Source organism: Aplysia californica, unplaced genomic scaffold, assembly GCF_000002075.1.
Source record: "Aplysia californica isolate F4 #8 unplaced genomic scaffold, AplCal3.0 scaffold00993, whole genome shotgun sequence".
Lineage (NCBI taxonomy): Eukaryota > Metazoa > Mollusca > Gastropoda > Aplysiida > Aplysiidae > Aplysia > Aplysia californica.
This window is the reverse complement of record NW_004798263.1, coordinates 131,569-152,549: the sequence shown is the minus strand read 5'-3', so window position 1 is coordinate 152,549 and position 20,981 is coordinate 131,569. Positions and strand designations below refer to the sequence as shown.

At 40.4% G+C, this 20,981-nt stretch overlaps 2 protein-coding genes across 3 annotated transcripts in view; one reads left to right on the top strand and one right to left on the bottom strand.

Moving 5' to 3' along the window:
- Positions 1 to 1,030: 1,030 nt before the first annotated feature.
- LOC101863783 (solute carrier family 25 member 40) lies at positions 1,031 to 16,065 on the bottom strand. Its single transcript, XM_005111059.2, has 9 exons — positions 15,760 to 16,065; positions 9,570 to 9,748; positions 9,266 to 9,333; positions 8,555 to 8,682; positions 6,921 to 7,094; positions 6,203 to 6,312; positions 5,435 to 5,513; positions 2,341 to 2,421; positions 1,031 to 1,510 (listed from the first exon to the last, which is right to left on the bottom strand). The coding sequence occupies exons 1-9, from the start codon at positions 15,872 to 15,874 to the stop codon at positions 1,284 to 1,286; spliced, it is 1,161 nt and encodes a 386-aa protein (XP_005111116.1). The 5' UTR covers positions 15,875 to 16,065; the 3' UTR covers positions 1,031 to 1,283.
- Positions 16,066 to 16,290: 225 nt separating this feature from the next.
- The window catches only part of LOC101863393 (tetraspanin-13), a 27,066-nt gene continuing 22,375 nt past the window's right edge, over positions 16,291 to 20,981 (top strand). For both annotated transcript variants that reach the window (XM_005111057.3, XM_005111058.3), the window contains exon 1: positions 16,291 to 16,460. In XM_005111057.3, the coding sequence (XP_005111114.1) occupies positions 16,398 to 16,460 (63 nt within the window). In that variant the 5' untranslated portion in view covers positions 16,291 to 16,397. The remainder of the gene's footprint in view (positions 16,461 to 20,981) is intronic.

The following is a 20,981-nucleotide window of genomic DNA, read 5'->3' as shown; positions in this document are numbered from 1 at the left end:
GTCTTCACGGGGTAACACTGACACTGACGATGTCGGGATGGTCGATAGCTGGTCAGTTCTTCTCTAGACAAGTGTGAAAGTGCGTAATAATCTCAACATTGCTCAACACGACATTTAGTTGGGGCGCGTGCATTTCCCCATCATCATCTGAGACTAGTAAGCTTGTCATATTGAAAGCTTACAAGGCTAACCATAAGACCTGTAAACTTACAATAACTGGATTTTAAAATGCTTTCCATGAGACCGGTAAACTTACTATTATAAGGTTAACCATGTTACTCAGCACCTGGGTACAACAGACTCACTGAGATCAGTTAACGTTAAACATCCAGTAGACAGATCACAAGCATGACGAACAAAACACACACATCACCATGACAACCGACTTGGTCAAGTGAAAGCAATAACCCACGCCCCAAAGGCTTTATAGCACATGAGGAAAGTATCTCTTTGACAAGTCAATGCGTCACGCATGCACACGTTCACACACACAGTGTATCTTTGACAATTAAATGCATCACACACGCATGCATACACTCACACACACACAAGATCTGCCAACAGTGAACAAGTGGCATAAACTTCTCTCGTGTATGTGAACAGACAGGCCATGAACCACTACTCTTCCGCTGAGCTTATCAGCCTCAGACTTTTTCCAGCAAACCACCAGATGTGGAGTTCATCTTGCTGACAAACCCACTGGAAAAACAAACACGCGGAGCAAAATTATCCAGACATAGGACGCCGACAGCAACAACACCATTACCACCCTTGGACTGTTCAAAGTTGTTTTATCCTGTTAAGCCAAACCCTTAATCAATCCCGTCAGGTGCCCAACGCTATGTCCTTGGGAAAGGCGCTTTACACGAATTTTCCTCACTTCACCCAGGTGGGAATGGGTACCCAGCTAAAGACAGGGAAAGATTTTGTCAGTTTGTTAGTGTTTGAGCGCTTAATCAGCTGCTTGTACAGTATGCGGGAAGCTGAGAATGTTTCCGAGTGTTCTATGGTCTGCTGGGGTAATAATATAGTGTAAAGCGCATGGAGCTTGTTGTTGAGCGGGGGGATGTGCTATACAAATGCTATTTATTATTATATTATTAAAGCTATTGCCCACACTCGTAAATGCGTTGACAAAACACCTAAATCCATCTTAGACAAAAAAGCTGTCCAGGGGTCTCTGAGATGAAGGGCTGTCACGGTTTGACTGTGATGACAAAGTCAACAGGGAATAAGAGACGAGGTCTAATACCGAGTCAGCCTTCCAATACTGCCAGCAATGTCTAGCCCTGGCTGAATTTGTCTTTTGTGGAAAGACTGGAGTTTTGTGCTGCGTCAGGGCTGGCGTTATCCTTGGTGGTAAGGCTGGAATCATCTGCTGTGTCGGGGTAGGAACCATTTGTAGACCCCTTGTTCAGGTTCTGGTTCATGAAGAAATACTTGAAAAACTCGTAGGTGCTCACCATGATGGCACAGCTAGGGGCCACCTTGGCCAGTCGAGGTAGGAGACCTGTAGGGCCGAGGGGAACAGGTTAATGAGTCCACACCTAAAGTGCTACATTTTTCCAGGTCTGCTGGGGTAATAGTATAGATTGTGAAGCACATAGAGCTTGTTGGTGAGCGGGGATTTGCGCTATACAAATGTTATTTATTATTATTATTATTAAGAGTTTCTACCCCAGACAACACTGAGGTTATTAAGAGATGATGCATGAAGAAGATATTTGCCCATTCTGGCAAGTAGAAATTTACCTCCAAAATTGTATATAATAACTCGCCAGTATGAAACAGCATCTTCCTCTTTCTCTGCAAGCAGTATTGGAGCAAAATTAAAAGTCCTTGAAGTTTAAGATCAGGTTCAGCATCTTTTAATCATAAAATGGAGTCAGTGACATCTGCTTCTTTTACTGTTCTGATTCCCTTGATTTATTTATTATTATGAAGCCTTTTTACCAAAGCCCCAAATATGTAGGAAAATGTTTTACATCAAACCAAAGCATTAAATCTGGATGTACTTCTCTACTTTGCAATATCAACTGGTCATGATACAATACTCAGGTGGGCTGCTAATAGAAGAAGAAGCAGTTTGCAAGAAAGAAAGAATTATACAAATCATAGAGAAAGAATTACAAAAAGCTTGAGGAAGAAATTATAACAGGCATACAGTAAGCATTACAAAATAAAAATATGAAGAAAGGGACTTAAAATGCTGAAATTTAGAAAAACAGGAAGAAATGTATCCACATCTTAATACAGTCTGTTTTAAAAAGAGTGAGCACTCTGTAACTATTACACAAAGATAGTGAGGAAACTGTAACTATTCATTATTTAATCTGATACCTGCGTATAAAGCCCGGAAACCTTCTTCTGCGTAGATTTTGTGAATGATTCTCCAAGTGGAGCTCACCTCCTTCTGTTGACCTGAATGAAGTGAATGTGGAAAATTAAAACGGAAAATACAAAATATAAACTCAGCAGAACCAACACAGGCCTCTGTTTTCCTGCATTCCTCAACAAAGCTTCAGGGGGTCATCAGCTACATGGTCTCCTTTAGTCTTTTGAATTCCCCAACTAAACCTTGGAAATGGGTGGTTGTCAACTGTAGCTTCACTTAAAATTCAGAGTGCAATAGTTTAACCAGTATGATTTGCTTTTTGATCTGCATTCTGCTGCTACAAATCAGAGGTACTTGACTGCATGTATGATCAAAACACCCAGTTTTTCCAGATTCTTTATTTACTGTTTTCAGACATATTTCAAAAAATTTAGAGTAGGTGTTTTGAGAGTAGATGTTTAAGGCCATAGGCCCTCATCACATAAAACAGATACATTTTACAAAAGAAACTTCTGTGTGAACAGAATGTTATACTATACTCCCTACTGTCTATACCAGTGGTTTTCAAACTTTTTTCCCCCACCGCCCCCTTTTTCATCCAGTCGAGTCCCAGCGCCCCCTACTCCACCCCAACCATCAATCTGACATAACGACATGCATAATATAATAACAATCACAAATAAAGAGAAAGCTCTAAACAGCAGGGTAGAAAGTAACGTGCCTAAATTCTAATGATTTAGTTCTGAATATTAGTTGAGTCACAAATCGCCATCATTACAGAGTTTTAAAATAAGCGTGTATGAGAGATAATAAAACACATTTTTCTCCAATCTTATGCAAGGGCATTGAGAGCAAAATACTGTCATTTTATGCATATAGTTGTCATCGGAACTAAACGACCAGTGTTATTAACATCAATAAAAATAAATCATGTATTATCACATTTACAGAAGCAAAACGCCAAGAAATAAATAAATAAAAACGTCCGTAATCATTGGTTTGAAAACAGATTGACAATATCTTTATGAAACGTTTTCTCCCATCAACATGCTGCAATAAAGTTGCCTGAAATTTGTATCAGATATCTCCATTGTAGAAAATAAAAATATTATTAAGTTGTTCAAATGTGAGAAACCACACGAAAGAAAAAGTATGCATGGATCTTAGTCTGTAATTATCACCATCATCGTCATCATCGTCATCATCTTCATCATCATCATCATCATCATCATCATCATCATCATCATCATCATCATCATCATCATCATCTTCATCATCACTTTCATCAACAGTGGTAGCACGTGCACATAAAAAACTATGTTAAACAAGTGAATGTTTTGCTTTTTAAAAAAAGGAAGAAAAAAAAAAAGAAAAAAAGAAAAGACACATTGAGATATCAAGTAAGGGTAAACTACGGAGTAAGCATGTGCAAATAAGTTATTGACACTACCCTAATGGGAAGGATGGACCTGCTAAGACGGAACCAACTTATCAACATCAGGTTTCAGATTGGTCAGTAGCAGACGCAAATCGCTACGCTTCGTCGGCAACCTTGTCACTGCACTGAATCCCCTTTCTACTAGATAAAAGGTGGGAAAAGAGATGAACAACAACTTGATCTTTTCGCACAGGGAGGGATATTTGTCTTGCACAACAGTTTTCAACCAGAATGACTGGTACGGCTTTTTGAACAATGGTTAGATTTCAAAGTCACATATTTCATCGTCAGAAGCTCTTCTTCAATTGCTACTTTTGCAAGTTATCTTCTGTTGCAGGACGGTGCTGACCACCTCTCTTATCGCAGGCAATATATGAGGTCCTCACCAATAGCATGGTATTTCCCTGCCTTTGTAATTAGCCGAGATATATTATATGTTGCTCGTAAGCCTTCATCAGCTTGATCGACGTTGGCTGCAAACATCGGTTTCACTGATTTTCATTTCTGAAAATTGATCTTTAGAGTTTTGAAGTATGCCACATCTTTGTCAGATTTGTCGTGATGAATCTTCTTTATGGGATTTGCGGACTGGGAAAGAAAGTTCTTAGTTATAAGTGTAAACTATGCCTAAGCTATCAATTTTGTTTTTGTTATTGTTCTTTTATGTGGCTTTTTTCCCCTCATCATTTTTTATGTTGCGTGTCATGAAAATTTCACACCGCCCCCTTAGCGCCCATCAGCGCCCCCCAATCGCCTAGTTTCGCCACAGCGCCCCCCAAACTCTCGCCACCGCCCCGGGGACGGTAGCGCCCACTTTGAAAACCACTGGTCTATACTAACTGACAAGAGTATTTTCAGGTTCTGGTAAGGACTAAAAAAGAATTTTGCTCTATCAGCTGATCTTTGATGCAAATTTAACAACATACACTCACGGTTCCCAGATATTTTTATACATTTAGAAGAAGATTTCGTGTACAAAAAAACATAATGAATAAATTAAAAAAATTTTTAAAACCCAGCTTGAAAAGACATTAGCTACAAACACCCACAGGAACAGCATATTGTTCAGTGATACTTCTATTTTTTTTTTTTTTTGGTAAGTGTTTTACAGCGCTCCCTACTGCATAAAGTCATATGAGCATGTGGGATACATTAAACATTTTCAGTGGTAGGAAATGTTGAATTTTATTTCGCCTGGGTTGCGGCCGATGCCTACTTTTATCGATTTTAGACCACTAAGGGATCTTTAACGTGTGCAATTTGCACATGGGGCCTCCGACATTTTTTGCTCTTGTCCGAGAAGGTTAGGTGTAGATCTTTCCTACCAGAAGGTCAGGGGTGTGGCAGAAAGACAGCTGTAAGGAGCCAAGGAGTAGCAGTAGAAAGACTGCAGAAAAAGTCAGGAGCCCTGAGGAGGGGGCAAAGGAGATGAGGGGTGGGGGCACAAAGTGGAAAAAAAAGCATATGACAGAATATTGCAAGAGAGCAGGAAAGGAGGAGAAACGAGACAATTTTAGATTAAAAAATTTTCTGTAGCTACCCGAGTCAAACCTGGGACCTTAGAATGAGAGGCGAACACCTTAACATCTAGGCCATGAGAGCCCCCCCCCCCAAGTGATACTTCATCACACCAGACAAAGAGCAGAAAAGTACAGTCTTACCCAGAATCTCCGTCTGGCCAAGTTCGATTTGTCGTCTGGTCTTGATCACGTCAAAGGGAAGCGTGATGACAGCTGCAACCTGCACAACCAGAGAGATCAATCCAGTAATCATTTTTTTCTCAAGAGACTAGCCTTAGAGGAACATATTTCTGTTCAGAAAATCTACTTGCTACTTTCAAGAAGATTGAGCGAAACTCAAAACATTTAATTCTAGAAAGAGTTTTACGGCACTTGCAACACAATAAGGTCATCTAAGTGCCGAAGATTAGAGGTGTTACAAGAGAGTAACAAACACAAAATAGAAGGAGGGGAGATAAGGACGATGGATGTTTGATAAGAAAGGAGCAAACCACACCAGAGCACCCGCTAACCACCCACAAACTCAAAATAGAACATTGAGAAAGATAACTGGGTATAGAAATTAAAGTGAGAAAATCAAGAATCCATTGCTCTAAAGGGAGTTGGAGGCATTATTTAAAGAAAAACAAGTTCAAACCTGTCACTTAGTATTAAAAACACTGCTATGAGAACATGTAGAAATGTAATACCAAGTTCTGAAAACAACTGTTTTTATCTATCAATCAATAACGCATGATAGACAATGATTTAATCATAATAATGATGACAACTGATTTCCACAGGAACTCATTACAAAAATGCTAATTTTTTTTTAAAAAGCAGAAAGGAGAGAGGATAGATTCAAACTTGACACCACAGAAAAAGCTTTAATATTAATTGGCAACAGGATCAAATGACGTCGCTGCTCACCGATCCGGATGAGGCTCCAGCTAAAAAGCTCTCAGAGAACTTCAATTTGTCACGTCCTGTACTGATCAGCACACTGGCTTTTATGGCTTCGTAGCCACCCCAGTAGAGAGCTGAAACGTTAAAAAAAGAGAGAGAGAATGTCATGTCACTGCTGCCCTTATTTTGTCTTGTTAGTGCTAGAAAACAAATTATGCAACAAGAAAACAGCTTAAACTTTATTTTCAATTTACAAGAAATATCTGTCAGCTTTGTAGAAACAATGAAATGCAAAAACATGACCCACTAGCATCTTAACAATTCTTCACACTGGTGCAGAAAGTAAATTGATGAAATGGAGTAAAAAATCAGCAGTGCTTCAACCAAATACTGAGCAAAATAGGATTTTAAGCCAACTGCCCGATGTCCATGCCTCATAACAAAAAGGGTACTTTATTAAGTGAGTTCTTCATTTCCTTACAACTGTCCCCGTGGTTTTATGCACCCTGCATTATTTAGCAAAATTTGATCATTTTTTGCATAATTTCTGATTATTTTCCTTTAACATTCTTTGTTAAAATTAACAGAATCGCATAATTTCACATTTTTGGGCTCAGTTTGCATAATTTCAGAATTTTTCTTGCATAAAACGACGTGGACAGCCTTACAGTTACATTTCTCTAACAAGCACAACTCTGTCGACATCTTACTTCGTGTCGGTTGTCATTACTTCACTACCTACCCGAAAAAGGCACATCTCGTAACAGTGTCGGTCCTAATCCTCTCCAAAGGGAAAGAACCCCTCTAGACTTGACCATGTCCCTCACTGCATCGAAAACTTTGGAGTAGGTCAAATGTTCTGACTGTACCTTTGTCCGGAGCATCTCAATGGGACTGATCAAGGTCGCAGCCCACACTGCACACAGGTAAAAATTAACATAACACATTTAGTTTCCATTACGTTACAAAGCCCTACTAGGCACAAAAAGGTTATTCATTTGGAAAGCAGAGCACTCGGCCCAGACTTCAGAGTAAGAAAAAGGAACAGGTGCAAGTAAGGGCAGTCAGAACATGAAGTCAAGATCCCAGACAAGTATTTGAGCAGAGATGCAAAGGAACATGTATCTTCTTCTTCTATCAATACAAGAGTTGCATCTCCTGCTAGTGTGAAGTGAGTCTAATTTTTACATCATAGCCTAAGGTGAGGAAATTTCCAACTTTGAACATCACCACACACAATAATACACATACAATGTATGCTTCCGCGGAAGCCAAGAATGTTTCTGAGTGTTTTCAGAGGGTCTGCTGGGGTAATAATGGTTGTAAAGCGCATAGAGCATGCTCTTGAGCATGGATATGCGCTATATAAATGCAATTATTATTATTATTATTATTATTATACACATACAGTGGAGTCCACTTAAACTGAAATCTGTGGGATCGTCAGATTTTCTTTGGTTTAGCCAAGTTTTTGGCTTAGAGAGCTTCTGCAATAGGATTTAAAAAATGGGAGATTTTCTTTTCTTTCAGTTTACCACTGTTTTCAGAATAAGCATATTCCACTGTATAAACTTTGCCTCTCAATCACCTCCAAACTTTGTGTTACAAATCTCTCAACACAATAATCCCACATCCCAGAATAAGTAGGCTAACCTGTCAGTGTTCTTGATCACATGAGTACACACTACACTGTTTGCAGCATAAACACTACATCCTCCTGTGCAGTCATTATGAGAAATAGCCCAAGTAATATGTACCAAGAAATACCCAAACTGAACAATCAAACTATGTATAGTATAAGTCCAACAATATGATTATGCAGCCTAACAACACCACTATACATTAGCCTAACAACACCTCTATATACAAACTGATCTCACGAGGACACAGTTTGTGAAGTAAATGACACAGAACACATATGTTGAAGCAGCGTGGTTAAATCAGGTGCTCGTCAAAATAATGAAAGTGAAGAAACTGGCCTTTTATGCAGGTTTGGGACTTTTTATCGACTTTTTGTAGTTTGACTCAACACCTTTCATGCCCATTAAAGAACACATTTCTGTGCTGATTTTACTGAAAAACGTTTATCAAAGGCATAAAAATGTAAAATTTTAGGTTTCCACGGACGCTCAAGATAAGGAAATATCTAAACTTAGGCAGCCATTTCTCGCTTACTCTACCTCTGAAACCAGGCGACCCCCACCTCCTGCAAATGCCAATATCCTGACTTGTTTCCAAGATAAATGGATATATTTTTCATAGAAAGCAAGGCAGATAGACAGGCTATAAGATGATACCAATAACTCCATATGCCCAAAAATTGACGAGCGTCTGATTCCACCACGTCGTGACACATAAATCCTCCTGAGCACCCACCACGAGCGACAGCTCCAGCAGCCGGCGGCTTCCACTGATCGGAGAGAACATCCTCTCTGTACCCCATCAATGTACGTAGCTGCTCGTAACATGTGAAGTACACAACCGTGGCGGGAATGGCCATCACTCTGCCAGGTAGGCCATCAAAAGCAGGTAATATTAGCAAACATAGTTACTGCTCCCTTCTAGCTCAAAGGAAAGATATAGACAACTCATTCTATTTCTGGTTTAACCAGCAGAATGAGCAAATAAGCCGTAATATAAATTTTTCTCAAACTTTAGTACAAGTACAATTTTTATATAAATCATATCAGCAGAAGAGAAAATGATAAAAGCTGTCAACATTTTAAAAAAATAGGGCTCCACTTTTTTTCTTCATTCCTAAATTCTATCGAAATATATCTCCTTAAAAAATGTTACCATATGATCACTGCTTATTCCAAGGAATAAAAAATTCCTTCCTCTTCAAGTAAGACTACATAACTATTACGGCCAAATAAATACATAAGAAAAATAACTTTCTTGTATTAATTAATACAGTAATCAAGAATCTCTTTCTGTCTTCTGAATTCTACATAAAACATTCTTTGTTCAAAATCCCACATCCATCTGTTCCCTAGCAGGTGAAGGATAACAGCACAGGGAAGAGGAGTTACAAAAGATCTGGCTGTGTTTACACAGCGAGCAAACCCAATCAAATGGCACACTTACAGAGTTGGAGGCAAGCCACTCCATAGTGATGTGACACCCTCGTACCTGGCAATCTTCAACAATGCATCCTGAGGAAAGAAAGAAATTCATATGACTGGGTGCTTATTCCCATTAACTCTTTGTCTCCAAATGTTTTTTTGGGGGGTTTGGACAGAATTTAGTGCAAGGAAAACCTCTGAAGGTATCCATTGACTGTGCCAGGCAAAAACAGTGACTCAAACCAGGTATTTGCTCATGACAGACAAGTAAACCTGTAACTTCTAGTTTTAAAAAAAAACTTTCATAACATCTCAGCATTACTTACTAAAGTTCCATTAAAGTGGCCTGGTCGTTTATACCACTGACTTGATGGGGTGAGGCCATTGACGCACGGACACAGATGGTCCATGAGCCCATTACAGTAGACAAAACAGTGGCCCTTCGTGAAAGCAGCAGGTTTAGCTTGCGACTGAAGTCGGATTTTCACAACATCCAACGGTGTCACTGAAAAAAGAATTGAAAGCAAAGTTTGAATTCAAAACTTGTTGATCCGACGGGGTCGACAGGTTTGTTTAGCAAACACAACAAATCTCTATTCTCCCGCTTGCCAATTACTGTAAAAAACTTGTTTCAATAGATCAGATCATCACTAATTTTCTTTAAAGGCTAATGTGGGCCAACTTTTTTATCTCTTCTCTTCATGCTTCCAAAGTATGCTGCCTTTAGTAGTAGTCTTTTGCCCTGATTATGCCATCGGTACTTCACACTGCCACTCCCCACTACAGTTGTGCTGCACTTTGTAAATGAACTCATAGAAGAGAGTGAATAAACAGCTCTCAATTATACTGGATTCAAAATTAAATTATATTAACTTGGCTGAGCTGAGAAGAACAGCAAGTTCTAATGAGCTGGCTCATTACCAGCCATATTAAGCTAAGAACAGTAGACAAAATAATAGTAATGTAGAAAAAAAATGTAAGGCCACAAAGTAGCTTCCAGAAATCATTTGTATCAGCTGGAGAGTCAATTTAAGAAAACAAAAGTTGTCAGAATGTGGTGCATCCTAAGATGTATAAGGACGCAAAAAAATTAGAGAGCCGTGAAACCATTGTAAAGATGAAGATAATATCAATAAATAACAAGAACTAAAAAGTGGGAAGTCTGTATCTATATAGTACGTTAAGTCAACAAATTTAGTACACAAAAAAAAAAAGGACAGCCAAAGCTCATTATACCGCTAACCCCGCTTACCTCCACATTTTACCAAAGTACGAAAAGGTAAATATATATAAACCTTGTATATATATAATGCGCCTTTTCATCACCATCCAACAACTATCTCGAGTTATGCGATCCTTACAAAACTAATAATGTCAATTTGCCCCACTATACCGTCAGCGAAGTGGCTGCCAGAGATACACACCACACAAGGCGCACTGCATCCACTGGGTGCCTGGCAGCTGCTTGATAATTTCTTTTCCATACACATGATCTCTCTGAGCTAGACCTAGTCCTTGTTGCTAATTCGCTCCCTCCCTCCCCCATCCATCCCACCTCTCCACCCTTGCATTGTAGATTTCAAGCAGCATGTGTAGCATTTCAGCTTTTTTTCATACCCATCCAATCAAGTCCTCAAGCCAATTTGGAAAGTGGACAATGCGTGTAATTAAACAGACTCCATCCAAAATGGCTGATGATGAAGTAATATATATACACAAGTAATTTAGTGAACATAAAAATACAGATCTCCAGACAAAAACAAGGAATACAGATAGTTTTCTAAGATGTCTCAGTAATCTGAGTAGGGTAAAGTCAAATTATTTTCCATGTTCACTTTCACTAATTGTGTACACAGGTTTAGTCACTGGTCAACAGTTAGTGGGAAAGACCCATCTACATTAGATTGATGTCGTATAATGCAAGTGAACAGAAAATACAATATGTGCAGTGTGTTGTGTTGGAGAAGAGTACAAGTACAATTCTTTTAAAAACATTTTGTAATTCTGGTTCAAAATTAAGCTCCCCATGTGAATCTGACTAATTTCTATGTGCTGAGTATGAAAATGTTATTATCTTATCTCTGTCGTTTGATCTTTCTGCCAATACGAGTGAACACAGCAGGTGAATCTGGTGATGGTGCTGAGGTGTTGATAGTTGGAGACGCTGTGTTGTTGTTGACTGGAATGTTGACTGGAGTGTTGACGAGGGTTGACCGGGAGTCGGAGTTTTGTCTGTAACCGGCGATTCTACGTTTTCAGGTAGCTGCATTTGTCGCTGTGGCGAGTTTCTGATGTTGACCCTGTTTCTTCTCAGTGTTCTTCTCATTGGTGTTTCTACGATGTAGGATCTTGGTTCCTGACAATTCTCCTTGATCATTGCTTCTTTCCACTTGCCCTGACACTTCTCCTTGATCACTACTTCTTTCCACTTGCTAGAGGGTTGATCTTGGAATCTGACGTGCTGGCCTGGAGTCAGTGGTGGCAAGTCTTTGGCCTTGATGTCATGGTACGATTTCTGAGTGTCCTGACGGTGTTGTAGTTGTTCACGAATGAGATTATCGGTTGGATTTCCGGAGTGTCGAGTGGGGAGATTTCCATGAGGTTTTCTTCCAGTGATCAGCTCTGAGGGACTTGGGATTTTGGAAGAGATTGGAGTTGTGTGAAGGCATAAGAAATAAGAGGGTACGGTCAGGGTCATTACCGTCTTGCTTTGCCTTGATGAGAGCTTGTTTTACGGTCTGCACCTGTCTTTCGATGAAGCCATTTGACTTGGGGTAGACGGGGGAAGAAGTGACCTGATCAAAGCACAAGTCCTTGGCAAATTTTTTTAATGGTTTTGCCGAAAACTGGGGATCGTTGTCCAATTTGAGGGATTTGGGGATTCTATGTTTGGTAAATATCTGCTTCATCACTGCGAACTGCAATGGTGGTCTTGCAGGTATAGTCGTTTGGGAATTTCCTGCAGACGAAAAACTTGCTGAAATAATCAGCGACGAGGATGTGTAGGGTGTTGTCTAATGAAAAGAAGTCGACACCCAAGACTTCCCATGGGGGTTCAGTGTTTCCGGCACTTAGTTCTTTTGGTGCTCCTAGCAGATGGGGCACTGGGATGTCAGCTTCTCGATGTCCCTTGAAATGCCCTGCCAGTACACAGAGGCTCGTGCCATTAATCTGGCCTTCTCCACCCCTTGGTGTGCTGCGGGCAGTTGTCTCATTGTCTCTTATTGGAGGCTCAGCGGGATGACCATATGATCACCTTTGAGTATGATTCTGTCCTCCACAGAAAGTTCATCTCGGAATGACCAAAAACTGCTGATAGGTTCAGGGACCTCTTGTAAGGTGTCTGGCCATCCGTTGACGATCGTTGGGACGAGTTTGCTCAGTGTAGGGTCACATTTGGTTTCTACTTGGAGTGACTCGATTCTGTCCGAGCTGAATCTGACTTGGCCAACGGTGAGGTCGAGGTCGATGGTCTTGTCGTTGCCGCGGCTTGGCAGTCTGGACAGTATGTCTGCTACTGTCCTGTCCTTGCCGGGCTTGTATTCGATGGTGAAATCGTCTGTCCCCCTTGTTTTATGCTAGAAAAATTCTGAAATTATGCAAACTGAGCCCAAAAATGTGAAATTATGCGATTCTGTTAATTTTAAGAAAGAATGAAAAGGAAAATAATAAGAAATTATGCAAAAATTTATCAAATTATGCTAAATTATGTGGGGTGCATAAAACCACGGGGACAGAATCGTACTGTTGTAATCTGAGGAGCATTCACTGCAGCCTGGGAGGTGCTCTGACGAGAGGTTTGTCGAGGATCATGACGAGCGGTTTGTGATCTGTTCTGACGAGGAAGTTCTGGCCGTAGAGGGAGGCGTAAAACTGTTCTACTCAGTAGACGATGGCCAAGAGTTCTCACTCAATGCAGGCGTATCGTGTTTTGGCGTCCGTCAGAGTCTTGGACGCATATGCGACAGGCTTGTCATGCTGAAGGAATGCCACTCCTTGACCTTTGATGCTGGCCTGTCTCCAGTGTTGGTGTTGCAAGGTATGCGCATGCGTAGTATGAGAGTCGTTAGTTACTCGTAGTTCAGTTTCATATCACAACTCCTCTATTTCAAAAGATAGCAAAAACCCTTTTCAATTAGCCGTGTGGTAGTCTAAAATCTGAGATCAGCCCCAGTTTGGACCTCAGAAGTCAGAAGGAAATGAATTGCTTTCTTCATTTTAACCAGTCCTGCCTAAGACGGCCACCTGTGTGATACGGCCACTTTTGTCCTTGACAATGGGTGGCCGTTTTACACAGGTTTGACAGTACACGTACACAATACAATTGCGTGCGTATAGCAAATTATGATAGATCTGCCATGCCCGCAATTGTGTGCGTATAGCAAACTATGATAGCCTACCTTGCACGCTATAACGTGCGTACAGCAAAATTTGAATTTCTGTGCACGCAATTGCGAACCTACAGACTCAGAGCTTGAACCATCCCTGGCCAAATCATTCAGATTCAGATGTCAACTTTGCAATGAATTAGAAAAACAAGCGTCCCATATAAGATCCAAGGTGATTCTATTTGCTATTTGCCCCAATTGGCCCTCAGTTCAATGTCAAGTAATGGTAAATCTAGAGATCTCTCTAGTTCTAATAAATCTAATTGATTGAGGTATGTGCAGAGAGTCAAAGAGTCCACGATTCTTATACGGGGTGCCCCTACGGCTGGATCGTGCTGATCGCCCGACTCGATCGTCTGAAACTGAAAGCAAACACGTTTGTTTTTGAGGCGATCGAGTCAGACAATCGGCCCAATCAGCCGATCCCATCCGTAGTGGGCACCCCGTATTAGCCTTGGCGGATGACAATAATTATTAATGGGGACAAAAAATTATTATTAGTTCAGGTCCCCCTGAATTTGAACATAATTTGATGTTTTGCAATTAGCCTAGGTTTGATAGGCTATCTCTCCATATCGGCACACTCATCAAAAAGTAATCATTTAGAACCAGAAGTAATCGGTCGGTGGGGTCAAAACTAAATATCCCCAAAGATAGTACATAACAAGATGGTCCACTCAGCCAAAAAAGTGTCCGCCGGAAGTCCGCTCATTGCTTCAGATGGCGCTACTGTCTGTTTTGAAGCTCTCTTTCGTTTTTCCAGAAGAAGAATAGGAATAGCACCTCCTTGCATGCGCAGATCGACTGCTGTTCTTCGGCAGTTCGGGTTCGTTCAGTGCGGAGTTTTAGGGTTTTTTTATTGGGAGTGTATACAGACCCGGTAACCGGGAACAAAGTCACAAAGTATACAGACCCGGTAGGGGAACTCTTTTTCTGATTTCGGAGAGTTTCTGCGCCCTCTTGGCTCAGGGTAGACCTAGATCTAGATCTAGATTTAGATTAGGTTCTTCTAGATCTGTGGCCTAGGTCTAGATCAAGATCTAGATCTAGCGGCTAGATCTAAATGAAGATTGCGGATGTCTTTTCGATGAACGATCGTTTTTCCTCCGTTTTGGAGTTGGAGGAATCGCAAGACGCAATTAAAAGAACAATGTCATAATTTGAATCGAGCAGTCACCCTCTCTATTTCGCTCTCTCTCTCTCTCTCTCTCTGTGTGTGTGTGTGTGTGTGTGTGTGCATCGTTCGCCTTCTCTTTTTCTTTGTTTGTCTCTGTTTTCCTTCATCCCCACCTATTTCACACTCTATCTTTTTCTCGTTCCCTCCTGCCAACTCGGGCATGTCATTACATTTTGCTAGCACCCCCCCCCCCCCTCTCTCTCTCTCTCTCTCACACACACACACATACACACACATACACACACACACACACTAGATTTCTACCAGGTCTGGGGGCTGAAACTTCCCGAAATCACAAAAGAGTTCCCCTACCGGGTCTGTATACTTCGTGACTTTGTTCCCGGTTACAGGGTCTGTATACACTTCGTTTTTTATTTTATTTTAATGACCTCTCACCTTTCATTCTAAAGTCAAATTAAACAAAGAAAACAATCACCCCTTCCCCCGGAAAAGGTTTTACCATTTTTAAAAAGCGTACTTCCGAAATTTATTAAAGAACTTGCTAGTTTCACTTTAATTTTTTTAACACAAGTAGGGTAACTCTGATTGCAAAGGGTGCGCATTTGCGAAGAGGGCGCCATCGAATTTTGAGGACACTTTTTTAATTGGCTCAAAGAGAGGAGTGGCCCCTCTTGTTATGTAGACTCTTTGATATCCCCAAGCGGGACCCAGATTCTTAAGTAGATATCTAGATCTAGATCTAGATCTAGATCTAAATCTAGATCTAGATCTAGATTCTATATCTAGATCTAGAATCTATATCTAGATCTATATCTAGATCTATATTATATCTAGTAGTACCCTAGACTCTAGATCTATTTCTCTCGAATTTTCAGACTAGATTTTTAGTTCTCTTGTCACTCACTAACATATGACTTAAATCAAGCTGCGTTTTCGTAAACAATAAATCTAATTACTTAATATCAAGAAAAGTCTAGATCTACGACTCACTCATAAGTGATGTAAGAAGGGCACCGGTACTGGAAGCAATCATTTGCTGAGACGGAGATATCCGCAACCCTTGTTTTGAGGGTTGCTGCGTCTCCTCCCATGCTGTCTCGGACATAGTTTCAACGGTCAGCACACTCCACTAATTTGACCCCTGTGCATTGCTGTGGGTGATGAAAGCCAGTCATGCTCTTTACAGTTACAACACATGTTTTGGGTAGCCTAACAGAACATTGGCCAAGGCACCACCTGATTCAGGTTTCTATCTAGGCCTATTCTGACTTTCTGACCCGAACTGAGGTCATGAACCCTCCCTGATTTTCCATGACCTGAAATATTGTTCGAAACTTTTGGAAAAAAAATAACAAAAATCTTTTTTAACATGCAGTGTGGGTGAAGAATTTATTATAAATTAATATAAATCTTTTTCAAGGAGTAAAATAAATCTACAATCCACAAAATGTATAAACGATAATTATTTATTTGGTACGTATTCGTACGCTTATGAGGATAGAACTGCTAGGCCCAGCTTTACATAGTGACATTTAATGTTGACGTCTCTGTGGTACCAGATCATTGCATTTAGTCACCCTTTCTTCATTTAATTTTGGTGTGCCAAAGAGATAAACGACTAAACAAGAATGGTGTGCGGTGGTTTTACTTGTTCGCGGCATTCGCTCATCATTCTGAATGTCATTTATATCGTAAGTGTTATTAGATCTAGAGAGAGAATAGATCTGTATATTTATTCCAGAAAATCCAGCCTTACTTTTATGTGTCACAAGTCATTATTATTAGTAATAGCGGACACGACGGGATAACCCACCAATATTCCGAATCGCCTTGGCCTTGCATTTTCACTTGCGCAAACAATAATAAAATATGTTGCTCATGCACTAACCGCTTATTTGGTGTTCATGAGTGTTGACCTAGATCTAGATCTAGATATCTAGATCTTGGACTCTAGTTGAACAAAAAAAGAAAAATATCAGGCTCATCAGGGACTTATACTTTTTTCTAAGTGGCTGGCGGCTATATGTACGGATGGGTACGGCCCTCCCGTACGCATAGCATCGAGGCTATGTGTACGGCCGTCCACTTCACATAATAAGCCCTAAACTATCAAACCGGACCCTACAAGTGGATCAACTTAAAACTTGGAAGCGCGCAGGCCCTTAGCCTAGTTTATAAAGGGCGTGAACCGGGCTACTCAGGAAACGTGCAGGCCCTATATAGCAATGCCAATCGCCCGCTGCGCCTTGGGCCAGAAATCGGCCTCCGTCCGAGGGGTTATTTTTGGGCCACTCGGAATCAGAAATGACTCTCTTCTAAGTAGACCTATAGTTACAGGAAAACTTGTTGACGAAAATAAATGAAACTCGGCTACCAATCAGAGGAAAGGTTGAACTAACAACATGCCTGCGTACAATCCCAAATGATTTCTAGAACCAGAGAAATTGCCGTGTTTGTGCGAATTTCCACTGTGGTTCGAAAAGTAAGCAGGGCTGTGGGTTGATTGCCGACCACACAGACGCCCGACTTGTCTTCTTTATTGCTATAATATTTCAGATCTCTGCATGTAGTTCATTTTACGTACCAACTTCAAATTACCACCCATTCATTGATAAAACACTAGAGATGGAAACTAGATCACGCATTCCGTGCGCGAGGTGCCGGCATGCAGGCGCGTGATCACTAGTCTGCATGTGATTGACTGCCTAGAACCAAATAGGTCACCGATGACTTCATTGCGGGTTTTCCCGATACCGCTTTACTGACTTTTAGAAGAGGTGATCGCGTCGCAGTAAAAACGATGTCACCCAATTCAACAAATTTCACGCAAATATTAGTCTTTAAGATCCAAAGTAATAAAGACATCGAAAAAGTGATAGAGCAGCTAGATTCTGCACTAAAAAAAATAACATGAAGATGCCAAGTTTTATTCATATACTCCAATTCATTACAGACTTATGAAACAGTTTTTCTTCAAAATACATCAAGACATGTCCCACTGGCGATATTTTCCTAAGGTCCCTCAAAATTTTTCCCCAAAAAATCCCAATTACTTTTTTATTTATCAATGGATTTTTTAAATTAAAAACCATAGTTCTTAGAATTTACTCTATTTTCATTGAAGCCCATTTTTAAGCAATTTTGATGAAAATTTGATGTTTCCTTGTCATTGCTACCCTAATATATAGGCTATAAAGGGCATAGACACTGACCTTTTTTCAATGAAAAATTTCAGCATTCCTTACATGGAAAAAGATGTAGTAAATTACAGGTCAAAGTTATAAATAGTGACCAATGACTTTGCAAGTTATCTTGACCTCGTAGAGTGTCTTTTGGCCAAAGATCCTACATAACAAAATTTTAATAGTTCACTCAGCCAAAAGGGTGTCCATGGAAGTCCGCACATATTGGTTCAGATGACACTGCTGTCTTTGTTTTGAAGCTCTCTTTCGTTTCACCAGTAGAAGAATAGGAATAGCACAGTTTGTTAGTTTCACTTTTATTAGTTTCACACAAGTAGGGTAACTCTGATCGCAAAGTCCGTACATTTTCGAAGAGGGCGTCACCGAATATTGAGGATACTTTTTTAATTGGCTCAATTATAGAGGAGTGAACTATCTTGTTATACACGATCTTTGTCTTGACCAAGATTATATCAATCGATAAAGTGACGCGGTCCAGCTGAGCGATTATCAAGGCCATGAGCATACTTCTATAATCTAAATCTAAGGGCCGTACGTAGGGAGGGCCTTACGCATGAGGGGGCACACATAGCCACGAGGCTATGTGTACGGGAGGGAGGGTCGTACTCATAGCTATGAGGCTATGCGTACGGGAGGGCCGTACGCATAGCCACAGGCTTTTTTTTTTACGAAGTTCGGGTAAATAAAGTTGAACTCTATTTCTCCGAACGGTTTCTGATCTCGAGATTTTTTGGTTATTTGCGAGATTTAAGCATCATCCTTTCATTTTGCCATTCTGCGAGGACTGGGGAAAGCATTTTTTTGCATCGAATTCAATTTCTAGAACTGGAGATTTTTAAATGTCTGAATATTCAGATACTTCAGTAGTGGTTGGGGCATTTGAAATATACCTTCAAAAGGTACTGCGAGAAAACAAGACTGCTCTACCTTGGCAGTTTAAACCTATTTTGCATTTAGTCACCCAGCAAAAACTAAAATCCTCCATGTAAAAAAAAAATCCCTCCACGCCCCCCATTCACACCTTACACACACAGTGACATACACACACACACACACATGCACACACACAGACACACACACACAGACACACACTCACACACACACACAGGGGCCACTCCATTCGTTTATTATGAACAAATCTTGAGAATGGAAACTGTTCAGAGAAATAAAGTTCGAAGTTTATTTTCCCGAACGTTCGGAGAAATAGAGCTAGCCTTTTTTCAGGCCACCTTCATTCGGGTGAGAATAGCGCAAGCAAGTCTTTTGGCTATTCTCACCCGGTGTGCCTTCACCATGATAGATTAGGCCAACCAGTGTAGCATTCACCGTGAACAAACGTTTCAGCACTCTTGTGTTGAAAGCGTGCAATTTTGTCTGTGGGCAGTGAGATATTAAATTTAGGAACAAGGGTTGGACGTCATGCTGGACGCAATTCAGGGTTCGAATATTTCATGTAATTTGTGGACTACCAAATTAGTTTACTTTTGTACTATAACATAATTTTTTTCTTGGTTTTCTTCAATTTGATCATCCACACCAATAGATAGTATTCAGAAATTAGGGAAGACAGGGTTTGTTTCACGCCGGGTGAGATTAGCCTATCTATGCTAGCAAGTCTCACCCGGGATGAGAGGTTGATATCGTATTTTTTGCTATGACTCAGGGTGAGAATAGCCACTTCCAAAGAAGAGACCTAGATCCCTACTCCTTCCCTGACCCTACCCTTACCCCAATTCTTCCCTTACCCCAAACTCTAAATCTAGTCCTCTATTCTACTGTTTCATCGTGGTCGCTGGTTACAGAAGTCCTGCTAAAATGAATATATGTTGTAAGAAATTTAGATGTTAGATAATCACTTAGGGGTTTCGATGTGCATTATAACTGTGATAACAGGAAATCTCTGCTAGTGATAAAATTTGACAGTGTTTCTGTCTTCTGTATTACTCTAGTACTAGTAGATCTCGATCTGATTTTAGAACTAGAGGTGGGTTGTTCTCCAAGTAGTGCAATAATTGATGTCTTGATGAAGCTTTCTGACCTGTCACGACTGGTGGTGTAATTTTCTTAGATGTCTCAGTTATCTGAGTAAGTCAAAGTCTCAGCTGTAGGGCATCAGACCCAGCAATAGAAATAGAAAAGCAATTTTACAAAATTTCACTTTCACTAACAAGTGCATACAGGTTTAGTTGCTGGTCTACTGGGGGAAAGACTTCCGTATCGAGCGACCACTCCAACAAACGCAATAAAGAATTAACCTTCACGGTTTAACCCCTAACCCTAACCCATACAAACCTTAACCCTAACAACACTCTATTTCATAGTGGTCGCTCGTTACAGAATTCCTACCCAACCGTGATATGACTGTCTACCATTTAGTACTACCTGATCATCCACAGTCTACTGCATTCTAGTTGATCAAGTGTAGCTTAAGTACCACCTGTTTGGCCAATGTACCAATGTTGGGGGGGAGCATGTTTAGATAAAAGACAGTGGTGTTTTCTACTGCTGTGTGTGGATGAGTGGATTGATACATTTTGCGGTGGAATTTAGATCAAAGAATTTTGCGGTGGTAAAGATTATGTTTAACAAGTAAGTCATGACACAAGTGACCTTACAAACACAATTATTATGAATTAGCCTAACCTCTGTACAAAGGAAAGGGAATAAAATTTATTGTAACTTGTTTAGTTGCTTAGTTGTCTATTTACTCTTATGTAGTCAAAGAAAGGAACTTATGATTTTCTTTTTTTTTTTAACCTTAAGGAAAATTAGATACAATTGGTCCTCCCTTTTTATCGGAAGAACTTACTTTTAAAACTAAGTAACTTTTTTTCCAGCTTCTGTGATACAAAATCATGTATGCTTATTACATGAACTCTTTCATTTCGCTGTATCTCTGTGTGCGTCTGTGTCTTCTCTCTCCCTCCCTCCCCCCTGTCCCCCCTCTCTCTCTCTCTCTCTCTCTCTCTCTCTCTCTCTCTCTCTCTCTCTCTCTCTCTCTCTCTCTCT

Coding starts and splice junctions, on each gene's coding strand:
- LOC101863783 (XM_005111059.2), bottom strand. CDS start 15,874: ATGTCCGAGACAGCATGGGAGGAGACGCAGCAACCCTCAAAACAAGGG. Junction 6,313..6,920: donor ACGAGATGTGCCTTTTTCGG/GTAGGTAGTGAA, acceptor TTAACGTTTCAG/CTCTCTACTGGGGTGGCTAC. Junction 5,514..6,202: donor CTGGAGCCTCATCCGGATCG/GTGAGCAGCGAC, acceptor CTGGTTGTGCAG/GTTGCAGCTGTCATCACGCT.